The sequence below is a fragment of the Littorina saxatilis genome, linkage group LG12, assembly GCF_037325665.1.
Source record: "Littorina saxatilis isolate snail1 linkage group LG12, US_GU_Lsax_2.0, whole genome shotgun sequence".
Taxonomy (NCBI): domain Eukaryota; kingdom Metazoa; phylum Mollusca; class Gastropoda; order Littorinimorpha; family Littorinidae; genus Littorina; species Littorina saxatilis.
This window is the reverse complement of record NC_090256.1, coordinates 49,278,014-49,291,881: the sequence shown is the minus strand read 5'-3', so window position 1 is coordinate 49,291,881 and position 13,868 is coordinate 49,278,014. Positions and strand designations below refer to the sequence as shown.

Sequence of the window (13,868 nt, the reverse complement as noted above, 5' to 3'; positions counted from 1 at the left end):
TTTTACTGTGTTTTTCATAGTCAGTGGTCACCTTCAATGGTGATGTCGTCGGTATTTTTCACCTAATTTTACTTGCATACCAAGATCTTGTCGCATCAGTGGTTTTGTCGCATCAGTGTTCCTGGTGTTGGTTGTTTTGAAAAGTGATTCCCTTTTGTTTCACTAACAGCCTGTTTAATAACTTCATTGCTCAAACGCTCGTCACGTGAGTGTCACAATGTTCGCCACAATTTTTATGTCCTGAATTTTATTACTGAGTACATTCCTTTGAATTGTTTTAGTGAATATATTGTCTAAGATTTTCCCCCATTTCCCGAGGTAAAATATGTGCGTATCACTATACAGTATTCGCTCAATTTTATAGAAGGTAGAGGACCGACACGGTTGGCCTAGTGGTAAGGCGTCCGCCCCGTGATAGGGAGGTCGTGGGTTCGAACCCCGGCCGGGTCATACCTAAGACTTTAAAATTGGCACTAGTGGTACCCGTGCTACGCACTTTGTGTGCTGCGCCTGCGATGTCATTTTGTTGGTTATGTGCTTGTGAAAATGTTGTTTGCACCCCTCCCCCCCCCCCCCCCCCCCCCCCGCACATTATCCCGCATATAATGAATTATATTCTCTTGGGGAGCATGGGTTTCAATACATTTTGTTATTAATGAGATGCCATTTCATGATATGTGTGAATTTATATATTTAATCATTTTAACTTTATGTAATCAATGTTTGTATCTTATTAAACGAAGATCTAATGAGTTAAGGTGTTTGTTGCCATGAGTGTTTGTAGCAAGTTTGATGATTGGGAATTGCCATAGCTCAGTCTGGGATAGTTTGTACTCGTCCCCAAACAACTGAAGGACCATAGTTTGTTTACAGAAAGCTATAGACTGAGCCGTGAGATCCAGCCATTTATCTTGCCAGAGATCCGCATGGGATGTGTTGTTGATACTTGCAAAATTTAACAAAGCAGCTATTTTGAAAAATATTTACTTAAACCAACAATACATCCATGTGGAGCACTGGTTACTTGAGGGATTACTGTGGTAATTGTGACCAAACGCCGCAAAAGGAAATCACACAATATCACAATTGTAATCATTTTAACACTTTAATAAAATTAACGAAAGAGATTATTAAAAATTGAAAAACCAAATTTATTTCACAAAAAAACACCAACAAAATAGTAGTTTTGTTATGACACGATAGTGACATCTCAAACACACACACACACACACACACACACAATCGAGTGCAGCATCCATGAACACACACACAGACAAACACACACACAATAAATGTACGTCCAATGGAACGTGTGCGCGTGTGTGTGGATGCTGTTTTCAGGTAATAGAACCCCCCACATGTATGGCCTATGCCATGGGTTAGAGAAGTAGAAAAAGCAAGATTCGTTCACCCCCCCCCCCCCCCCCACATGTAATGCGCCATGGGTCATAGATTTTTACGAAATGGAAATCTAAAACGTCCAAAATATATAAATGATTCAAACGCATATTCAGACCTGGGAACCCCTGTTTTGCACTTTGACTATTCTCTGTTTCTCAAACAAACTTGGTGTATAAATATAAATAAAGAGAATAATAATAATAATATTATCAAAAAAATGAGCGTACTCCACACAGCGTGTATCCATGATTAAAACATGCCTCATGCGCGTCAAAATGGCGGGGGGAGACTGCAAATTCTCTATCTCTATAGTATAACCCCTGTGGCAGAATACAGCAAGGTTAGGAACACTTTACGAAAGTTTTACAGACTGATAAATGGGATTTACCTGTAGAGCCAGTTGATGCGACAGCAGATTGACAGCTGTCTCGATTCAAAGCTGGGCAGAAGCAAGCGGTCCGAATGTTGCCACGCTTTAGGTCTGACTAAAGACTGCGCGACCGCACGCGACTATACAAACAAACAAAATAAAATACAGCAGGAATGACGTTTGCATGAATCCATGATTACGTCTACATGAACAACAGTGATAAAAGTGCGCATCTCTTCCCAGCCGTGCAGCGCTTTGAAAGTTGGAAGCATTAAAATTTAAACGGGTAAAAGCCATCGTGAAGATACGAAAAAAAGGTATGACGTCTAAAATACATAATGATTCAAACGCATAGTATAACAACAGAAAATATATTCATGGTTCACACACACACACACACACACAATCGAGTGCACACATCCATGCTTATTTAAAGTCATGTACACACACACACACACATACATGGCATCAAGCAATACACAATTAAATGACACGTATGGAAAACGTATAATGAACATGAACATGGCAAGTAATTCACACCGTTACCTACTATAAAATTGATGATATATATATACCACTCACTTGCTATTCGCCTAAAAGCTTGCAGTGTGCTGTGACACATATAAGAAACCAGAAGAAAAAAGGACTTTACTTTGGCGAAAAGAGCATATGCTGCTTATTTTTGTACATAACTGCTATAACTGTATTTTTTCCGAACACTTACATGTAAAAAACATGGAGATATATCTTACCATTTCACTAAGACAGCCAAAATAACGGTCAAATTAAGGGGAGATCATGATGACGTACATGTCTATGGTTGCACCGTGGGGAAATATTTAGTCGCTGGAACCTATAAGGTTATACGGCGACTTATCAGATGATAATGTTTCGAACTTATCTTTTAAAAATTAAGTAAACAAATCTATAGGATGGAATATTTTGGAGTTCCATTAACAGATAAACAGATCTATCTATCTTCTTATTATTTTAGGTTCGTCTGGGGTAGAGAAATAAAACACACAGCTAGGTTCGTCTGAGGTGCGGTCGCGTAGTGTTTAGTCAAACCGTTCGCTTTCGGCCAATGGGATAGCTGGGATATTCTGTCTGCTACGACATTTCACGTTAAAAAGGCCTCAAAAAGCCATTTCGCTTTCGAAGTCGTCAATCTAACCCAGCCTATCGTCTTCATCGCGATCCGTTACTACGGGAAAACCGAGGGACAGGGTCCAAACCGGCGGGGTTTGGTAGGAGATACGTCCACACGGCGAAAAAGGCCACGCGTATTGAAGTTGAAGAAGAACCAATCACAGATCTCTTTCGGCGAGGTCAAAGTTCAGGTCAAAGTTCACTGTTGTCTGCTCAAATTTGCGAGACAAACCTCTTCAAACTTTGTTCGTGGACAAAATTGGAAGCCGGGACCTAGCGGAATCGATTTCCTGGGTCACGTTGGCATAGTAACCGAAGGAGAAGGCACAAATCCGCGCGGTTTGGTCACAGGAATCGAAAAACCACCGAAAACCCTACCAGTATTATATAGTAGATTATGGGGTTAGTGCTAGGACTGGTTGGTCCGGTGTCAGAATAATGTGACTGGATGAGACATGAAGCCTGTGCTGCGACTTCTGTCTTGTGTGTGGCGCACGTTATATATATGTCAACGCAGCACCGCCCTAATATGGCCCTTCGTGGTCGGCTGGGCGTTAAGCAAACAAACAAAAATAGAAGGTAGAACCTTTATTTTTGTATTTTTTCAGAACCTCACAATTGTGATTAGTAATTTTTTATTTTTTATTTTATAGCAGATATTCTTCGTTGTTATTTTGAATTTCGCCAGTGAGAAAGTTGTTTTTTTCTGAAAGTTAGAACTTACTCATTACTAATTTAAATTGATGAAGGCAAGGATCTTTTTCAAAATCAGATTAAGGAGTTTAGGGGTAGAAATGTAATGTTGGGGGGGGGGGGGTGTAGTGGAACAGACAAGAATAAATGCATTTGATTAAATATATTTTCACCAGTTAAGTTTACTAATGTGTAAAGTTGGTATGTAGCACCCAAAAGATAAACGCAAGAAGGCCTTCATGACTGCTTTGTGAATACATTGTGAATGTGTTTTGCAAATACATGTACATATCAAGATACTTTTTCGTTTGTGTCATTCCCTTGTTTGTGCACAGTCAGCATCTATGAGAGAGAGAGATGCGTATGAGAGAGAGAGTGAGAGTGTGTGTGAGAGAGGGAGTATTTGTGTGTGCGTGTTTTTCATCCTACATCAGTGACTCTCTCTCTCTCGCTTTCTCTCTCTCTCTCCCTCTAAACATATCATGTTGGAACTTTACTTAGTGATATATATATGAACCTGTGATTCGCCAATACCAATAGACCACACACACACACGCATAAACTCACACACATTCATACCTGCTTTCAAAAAAAAACCAATCTCTCACACACACACACGCGCACACACACACACACACACACACGCGCACACACATAATGTATTTTTAAAAAAGAACCATCACACACACACACGCACGCACGCAAGCACGTACACACACGAACACACACACACTGGGACGCGTGCAATAATAATTATGCTCGCGCTTCTGTCCGCCGGAGATACGTGACACGAATCTGCATTGAAACATTGCTCATTTTCAGATAAGCAACCGGTAAGGCCGCATTCATTTTTAATCTGGGCAGATTAACACATCTATTATTTATCATCAAAATAATGGTAATCAATTTCGTTGATAATGAATTCACACAGACTTGCTTGCCCACTGAGTTAATTTCCTGCGAATAGACGATGCTATGAAATAACTCTGTTGGGTTTGTGTGGGTTGTGAAAGAGTGAATGCCCTTGCTATTAGAGAGACAAATCATCCACACGTGATCCTTGTCCATGTGTTTCAGACACATCCCTCGCTAGGGATTTTCTTTGGATTGTTTGTCTTACTTAAAAGTAAGGGTTATCACCCTTTAAAGACAAGCCAAACTAATGCGACATTATTTCAAGAGTTCGTCTATTACACTTTGAACAATTTTGTCAACTGACAAAAAGACGCTGATTTAGCAGCTTTAAAAATATCAAGTCAGTTAGCGAATCATTGAGCTTATATTATCTAATCCACACAATGTTAAGGCATACTTCAAACAAAATGTGACCTTTTTCATTTGTTTAACCCTTTGAAACAGCATGAACTAATAAGTTATAACGCCACGCTCATAAGGTAACTGCCTATGTCAATTTTTGAAGTTTTGAGAAAAAACGCAAACAAAATTATTTGGTTTCCAAACAATCTGCCTGTCACATTTTAGTTATAAGTTGCAAACTGCCTATCTCGAGCTGTTACCACAGGATAAACGTGAGATAAAGAGCTGACAGCAACATTTTCAATCAGCAAAACTGCATAACAAACCACAAAGAGTTTTTGCATACCTTTACATTCTCAGAAAAAGTCTTCCTGTATCATAAAGAAAAAGTGCCTAACTCAAGAAGCGAGATCGGCAGTTTTGCTTACGTTACCGTGCCCGTGGCAATGGTTTCCGATGGTCTGAGAGTTTGTACTCTCTAACACATGATAGATACCCTTTCAGTAGCTTCCCCTGTAGTTTTACTACAGAAATACCTAACACTGAGATAGCTATTTTTCTTATGAGCGTGACAATAAGGCACACACACACAAAAGTCTGTTTACGGTATCCCGACCGACCTTTTTTTTTGGCATTTGGGGAAGAAAAATTTTTTTAAAAATAAAAAATAAAAAAAGTCTTTGTTTGTTGGCAAAATAACTTATAAATATGGCTTTTTGGAGAGAAAAAAAAATCCCGACCTACCGACCCTATTTTTTTTGCCTATGTTACCGTAAACAGACTTTTTTTTGGCTTAAGGTAATTTCGTGGTGACTTTTTAAGAAATGAATTCATTAAAAACACAGAAAGCAGTCAGGGTGTTGATTTTTAGTATGCGTCCAAGTGGAAAGATGGTTTTATCCCATGTGAAATCCTAGCCAGATCTGAGATGACGAGAGGAACTGTTGGCACGAGAAGGTGCCTTTAAATGAATATTGCTAGGAACCCAATCAGTGTAATCTGTATTCAAGGCCAGACTTCTGATCGACCCTTATCAATGAGCTCGTTGGATAATGCAAACTTTGCACCAACGTTTATTAACGATTTGTATCACATAAGGTCAAATTGTAAAGGTGACTGATCCTGTCGTACTCATAATCAAATCCCATACGACAGCGGAACCTCCCTTGTACGACCCCTACATCTAAGAATCACTCCCCCTTTAAAGTCTTCGCTTTCTCATATTTTTTTTTCATAATCTCCTAAATGTGGCCTATCTACGCATTAAAACTACATGTCCGATTTCAGACCTGATTCAATTTTCTCAGGGTTTTTTCGGAGGTTTTAAAACAGGGGCGAGGGGCGGGTTCCACTGTTCAACAAGACCGACATGTAACTGTATCCGGCGTGTCAGAGAATAGCACTCATCTGTAATAAAGTCGGAGGTCAAACCATTCAGTCAGCAAACTCTGCAGACAAAACCACCCGAGATCTTTCAGTTCTGGCAGATTGACGATTTTCATTCCAAGCTTTTTTTTTGTTTACATATCATCTCTCGCGCTTCAACGGTGCCACGCCGTGAGCGTAAACAACAACGAGAGGGGATCACGTCTGCTACTTCTCACTTCTCGGGCTTGAAACCCACACCAGCGATGAAAATCTTCTCAGGAACATCCGGGGGTTTTCCGCTGTCGCTGTCTGTCATGGTGGCAGCGCTGTGTTTGCAGATTACGACAACCGCCGTCGGTGCCAGCGCCGTTGCCGACCCATCGTCAGGATGTCCGTTTTTCGGATGTCTATCTTCTGGAACATTCTCTCTCAGCTCTGACATCCCTGGCACCGGAAACAGACCGGTGGCCGTCAAGTGGATGACACAGGTCTCGGCGCTCCTCACCCCGCCCGACTCGAGGTCGATCTCGGCGCGCCTGGGTTGCGTCAGTTGTCAGGAGGGAGTGGTCTGCCCCACACACAGGTGGGTGGATGGTGGGGGTGGGCAAAAAGAAAATTATGGCGTGGAAAGAATTGAGATGGTTCAGTGCTCAGTGCTTTTTATTTACACAATGATGGGGAAATGCTTGTGGCCCAGACCTGTTTACCCTTACGATTTTGGCGTAATTTATTACGATTTTCTGCAAAATATACGCCATTCCGCTATCCGTGTTTGTTGTGACTGTTGTGCTACGATTTTCATAAATAATAAAAAAATTAAAAAAAATAAAAAAATAAAAATATATATTGTTTATTAATTCACATGTTTGGCATTGTTTTTTTCAATGGCAACATGGGGTGAAAAAGCACAGGACTGACCAGAGATCATGTCTGTCTGATGAGACGCCGGAGAGCCTTCTAGTGGTGAAGTCTCGCCCTCACTCATTCAGCAAGCGCAAGTACAGTAGAGAAGCGCTTGACACATTGAAAAAGGCCTACTACGAGCAAAAGAAAAAGAATCAGTGATGCATGTGCTTTTGATGTGATCTTCTTTGAAATTATGATGACTACAAAAACTGACTGATGTGTTTTGTTTGTGAATGATGGACATATGTGCATGATTGCGTTTTGCAGACACAGTTGTCATGTGCGTTGTAATTGGCGACGAATGCTGGATGATTACTATTTTTGTGCCAGGATTACTATTTTTGGGGCTGAGCATTACTCCAAAACACTTATGGGGGTAAACAGGTCTGTAATGTGCACTGAACGTGGTTTTGGTGTCAGGGGCTTTTATTTACATCGAAGCGGATTACAATCAGCTTTCTCCTTCTTAGTTCTTGAATTAGACTGGTCAGTCGAGACTGATCGTCACTGACGCCGTCAAATACCAACACAGATTATGCTGAGCTTCTGATGGCAATAACAGACTGGGCTTGGTCAACACGTGCACGGTCAAGAATAGTGTCTATATACTGCCCGTTTGTCTCTGGCTCTCTGCATGTGAATAGTGTCTATATACTGCCCGTTTGTCTCTGGCTCTCTGCATGTGAATAGTGTCTATATACTGCCCGTTTGTCTCTGGCTCTCTGCATGTGATTCTACACACGTGCACGCACGGACTCACGGCAACACACACACACACACACACACACACACACACAAATGCACCAATAATAGAAACAAATCTTACATAATGACTATATAATCATGAATCAAGGGTGGTAACAAAATGAAATTGGAAGGGGGTTGGCAGAAGACCCAGGTTCTCTTTCTGCCATCTTGTTTGATCGTATCAAATAAGCCTTGGTTTTAAACAAATGTGCGTCTCAGTTATTTTTATTTTTACATTTAGTCAAAACTTGACTAAATGTTTTAACATAGACGTGGGGAATCGAAACGAGGGTGGTGGTGTATGTGTGTATGTGTGTATGTATGTTTGTGTGTGTGTGTGTGTGTGTGTGTGTGTGTGTGTGTGTGTGTGTGTGTGTGTGTGTGTGTGTGTGTGTAGAGCGATTCAGAGAAAACTACTGGACCAATCTTCATGAAATTTCACATGAGAGTTTGTGGGTATAATATCCCCAGATGTTTTTTACATTTTTTCGATGAATGTCCTTGATGACGTCATATCCGGCTTTTTGTTAAAGTTGGGGCAGCACTGTCACGCTCTCAGTTTTTAACCAAATTGCTTCAAAGTTTGGTTAAGTAATCTTCGACGAAGCCCGGACTATGGTATTGCATTTCAGCTTGGAGGCTTAAAAACTAGTTAATTAGTTTGCTCATTAAAGTTGTCATTAAAATCGAATTTTCACTAACAGATTTAAAAATGATTGCATCGTATTCCTCTATTTCTCCTGAATTCAAAAATATATACATATGTCATGTTTACTCTAAAAATATGCTCAGAATGACAACAAATAGGTTAAAGGCAGAGTAAGCCTCCCGTAAACCATCACAGATACGGTCAGGCTTTTACACACAGTACAAACACCATTTCATTTAAACACTCACCAATTGAGAACATCCTAGGTGCCCTCCGTAAAGAGCGAACAATTTTCAAAGAATTTATTTTTGCGTGGTTTATCTTACCCCTGAGCCATCCGGTGAACCCGTGTGATCCTGTTTTCCCTTTTCACAATGCAGTCGTCATAGTTAGTCATTTGAATGCGACTCGACGTGAGCTTATCTACAATAGCACGTTTTTTTATGCACGAAACAACGGCTGTGGTTCACAAGAACTCTAGCGATGGCTTTTGACTGTTGAGAGGAACGGCGATTTGCACTGATAAACCGGCCGTCGTCTGCTACGACCCTTGCGTGACCCTGCTTCCGGGCTTTTCTTTTTTTAAACTTTCACAACTTCGAATTGTTCTGATCTTGTCTTGATGAAAAACGAATTCTTTTATGATTAAAGAATGTTTGTGTAACAAGCTGTCAATTTATTATTTAGATTTTAAAAGTTAGGTCTAGCGCAAAAACGAGGCGCCGTTGTTGTTAACGGAACAAGGCTACGAAAATAAATTCTTTGAAAATGTCTCACGCTCGACAGAAAGCAGCCAGGATGTTCCCGTTCGGTGAGCGTTCAAATGGAAGTACGCTTGTACTGTATTTAGACGCTCGGGGAGCTCTGTGATGGTTTACGGGAGGCTTACTGTGCCTTTAAGTAAGTACTGCGTTTCCACGCTACCCGGAGACGTCGAGACTATCTTTAAATAATTATAGTCTCGGCGATGACTGTTTATTGTGTTTATCTGTTACTTTAATGCCGACAGCTTGACTAAATGTTTTTATATCACTTCACGCGACTTGTTTATTTATCGAATGACCTTGGTGTCAGACGCACACAATCGTAACGTCTGTATGAGTTATTTCTAATATGCTGACTGTTAGCAGGGACCTATATTCTCTATGCTGTTAGCAAATGATAACAGACATGTCGAGAAAAAAGATATCAAGCATGAGCCTTTTAGGCGAATGCTGATATCGTTTGTGAGACATGTCTGTTATCATTTGCTAACAGTCAGCATATTAGAAATAACGGTTTTATTACCGTTTAATTCGACCAAAAGAAATTTCGAAGCGACCCCGCGAATTAGACAGAACAGCCGCAATGGGAACTTGAGCGCTCCTACCTGATTATGCCTGTCAGTCAACGAATTCTCGTGACCTGGGTCAGCCAATCAGAGTAACACACATTACGTGATGAATATTCACAGGTCAAATGCGTTTGACACACAACAAACCATGTTGAACATGCGTTTCGGTTGATTCGCTTTTTCTTGTTGAACAGAGAGCGACAGATTTAGAACCGACTCCAGACGGATGGGAAATGACGTGAAGATACATTTGACGTAAAGCGAGTGACCCAATTTCACTTGATTTTGCGAACTTTGATAATTTAGATTTCAAGTGAGCGAGTCGCCATTGCACACTCAGAGGATGGGCGGTGCCTCGCTGTTCCGTAAAGCACCCACCGACAAAACTCGCTTTTCGGTATTTTTTAGATAAAGAGAGTATTATCTGACAGCATTTGAAGTGTCATTCTTTAGAATAAATCCCACTGATATTGCTGATTTAAATGTTTACTTTGTCTTGTTCATTTTTAGCTTGATAAACAAAAAGGGTCCCTGCCTGAACCGCGTTATAACATTTAGAGGGTCACCTAGAATCCGTCCTGATTGGTCAAAAAGCCAAATGGGGCACTGAATTGGTAATAAATTGGTATATCAACAACAGACCGAAAAGCAGATACGTGTCATTTATAGGCTATCAATACGTAGCCGCTCTTACCTACACTCTAAATTGCAGTGTTTCACTTTTGAACACTGTTTCTGTAACCAGTTTTGAACACCGTGAGACATAGACTGATAGTGCATAGTTCTACAAACAAAGTAGCACAATATTTTGTTCAAACATAAAGTGTGGTCAAAAGCAGAGCACCTCAATTTAGAGTGTATTTTCGTCTTGTTTGTAACTTTTTTTTAATCGTATTTGTGTTTTTTTCAGTGGCTACGTATCGGTGGATCAGCAGAAAGGCGAACTGGTCTGGCGCTATGACAACATGACGTCACCCTCTCTACCAATCCTGGACATCTACGGTGACGCCATTGGCACTGACGGCAAACACATCGTAAAGGTCTGTCTAGGGTTGAATTGAAAGTACTGTTCTGTTGGTGACTGCCTTCAGTTGGCAATCAAAGCACATTTACAAACACTGGAAAGAAAAGAACAAGTCGCGTAAGGCGAAAATACAATATTTAGTCAAGTAGCTGTCGAACTCACAGAATGAAACTGAACGCAACGCAACGCAGCAAGACCGTATACTCGTAGCATCGTCACTCCACCGCCCGTGGCAAAGGCAGTGCCCGTGGAATTGACAAGAAGAGCGGGGTATTCGTTGCGCTGAGAAGGATAGCACGCTTTTCTGTACCTCTCTTCGTTTTAACTTTCTGAGCGTGTTTTTAATCCAAACATATCATATCTATATATTTTTGGAATCGGGAACCGACAAGGAATAAGATGAAAGTGTTTTTAAATTGATTTCGAAAAAAAAATTTTGATAATAATTTTTATATATTTAATTTTCAGAGCTTGTTTTTAATCCGAATATAACATATTTATATGTTTTTGGAATCAGCAAATGATGGCGAATAAGATAAACGTAAATTTGGATCGTTTTGTAAATTTTTATTTTTTTTTACAATTTTCAGATTTTTAATGACCAAAGTCATAAATTAATTTTTAAGCCACCAAGCTGAAATGCAATACCGAACCCCGGGCTTCGTCGAAGATTACTTGACCAAAATTTCAACCAATTTGGTTGAAAAATGAGGGCGTGACAGTGCCGCCTCAACTTTCACGAAAAGCCGGATATGACGTCACCAAAGACATGTATCCAAAAAATGAAAAAAACGTTCGGGGATTTCATACCCAGGAACTCTCATGTCAAATTTCATAAAGATCGGTCCAGTAGTTTATTCTGAATCGCTCTACACACACACACACACACAGACACACACACACACACACACACACACACACACACGCACATACACCACGACCCTCGTTTCGATTCCCCCTCGATGTTAAAATATTTAGTCAAAACTTGACTAAATATAAAAACACATCCGAACAGACATACGCACGCACGAACGCACAGACAGACAAAATTTACGACCGCAAAGGCTACACTTACGTGAGCCAATTAGACAGAAGGTGCAGTGCCACTGGTAAGTGGGACGGCGGGGGATGTGAGAGGCGGGGGGGGGGGGGGGGGGTGTGGGGGTTCGGATACACAATCATGGCACTGTTTTATTGATTAGTTAATGAGTTTCGTGTAGGTCGTGTGTGTGGCGTGCGTGCGTGCGTGCGTTTGTATAACTTTGTGTGTGTGTGTTCGTGCGTGCGTGCCTGTGAGTGTGTGTGTGTGTGTGTGTGTGTGTGTGTGTGTGTGTGTGTGTATGTGTGTGTGTGTGTGTGTGTATGAATTTGTGTGTGTTCGTACGTGTGTGAAACTCTGTGTTTGTTCAGTCGTGCGTGTTTGAGACTATGTGTGTGTTCGTGCGTGTGTGCGTTCATGCGTGTGTATTTTTGTGTGTGATTTATTTGGTTTTTACTGCATTGGCTTAATATACTCCCTACCATTACCAAGCGTGCAGTTTCTCTGTATGTCTGTAACAGGTTGATGCGAACGGAGCCGTTGAGAAACCAATTATCAAAATATACGCTGATCTTGGCCCAATGTACAGGTAACAAATATAATTATCTATGCTCTGAGTGGATGACGACGGGCCTTTGCTTTCAGTTTCTGCTGTCCGGGGTCAGGCTATCTCCAATTAGGTGGCGGGGCGATCATCCCCAACCCGGCGGGTCCCCAGGCGGCGGATAGGGGGCGTCCCTTAGATATAAGGGATTGCAGCGATATAAGTCGGGCTTGCCCGGGCGAATAAGCTGTCCTGGACCAACTGGCGGTGTTCCCATGCCGAGGTCCAACAGGCCAGAATACCCATGGGTATTTTTCAGTGACCGACAGGTCTCAAGTTACCTAGTCTGGTGGATGCAGTGGCCAAGGCATTCCGCTTGATTAAACAAGCCAACAGCAGACTGCATACCTCGCCTTGGTGTGTGTGCCTTTCTTGTGAACCTCTGTAAAGTCCCGTTATGTGTGTGTGTGTGTGTGTGTGCGTGTGGTATTCACCTTTTTTTTCTGACGGTTATTTGGAAGCATTATTAGTTGCAATAATTTATTCACACTAGCAATAAATCCTCTGAATGCAGATTACACGCACACACATAGTTACACACACACGCACGCGCATTTGTACACTTGTGCAATACAACTGAGCACATGGTGAAAGTTATGCAGTGCCATGCACTAACGCAACCGGTCAACCTGACTTCGTGTTGTAGACTGGAGACTGAGTAGAAATACCCTCTCTCTTTTTGGTGCAGAACCTGAGTGGAAACTCGCACCAACAATCGGATGCCAAGAACTTGAGGGACCATCTACAGAGTTAAATGTGTCACTGCTTTCTGTACATGCATGTTTGAATGTTTCACCCAAGACATTGGCGCCACTATGTAGCTCTGTGTCTTGGTTTTACAGTTCCCAAGGTATCAAGGTCGGTACCGTTTTCAAGACGAGTAGGTCAGTCTAGCCGGCTTTTGGAACAGTGGAACCCTTGTTACACAAACCGACTTCATTCTCTAAAGAAAATATATTGACCATGGTCTTTGCCATAATAAGCCAAATGTAAAGCCTGTGAATCTAACAAGTTGAAACTGACTTGTTAGACACCCTTATTTTGAACAAAAGATATAGTTTGCGGTTGTTAATTACGCATGTGACCGTTGGCTTCAGGTTGACCAGTAAATCCAAATACATAATGGCACTGTGAGCGTGCATTTCGCTCCCCGAGCCCACATGTTTGGTTTTGTCTAAGACCTAGGTTACCAAAATTTGCGGGAAGAGGAGAAATTTGGTGGGAAAACTTGCATTTAGTCAGTCAAGGCATGGTCTCGCGTCGTGTCCGGAGGAGAACAGCTTTGTGACTAATAAATGTTTAATTAGATAGCAGAGCATCACTATCGC

At 41.3% G+C, this 13,868-nt stretch overlaps 1 protein-coding gene and 1 long non-coding RNA gene across 2 annotated transcripts in view; both read left to right on the top strand.

Annotated features, from left to right (window-relative positions):
• The window catches only part of LOC138982137 (uncharacterized), a 129,321-nt gene that overhangs the window by 44,166 nt on the left and 71,287 nt on the right, over positions 1-13,868 (top strand). The gene's annotated exons all lie outside the window — the stretch shown is intronic.
• On the top strand, positions 6,308-12,525 carry LOC138983325 (uncharacterized; the record flags this gene model as incomplete). The annotated part of the gene is given in 3 exon segments (XM_070356732.1): positions 6,308-6,821; positions 10,784-10,913; positions 12,458-12,525. Coding segments are annotated over 3 exon segments (518 nt in total), but the record flags the coding sequence as incomplete, so codon positions are not given.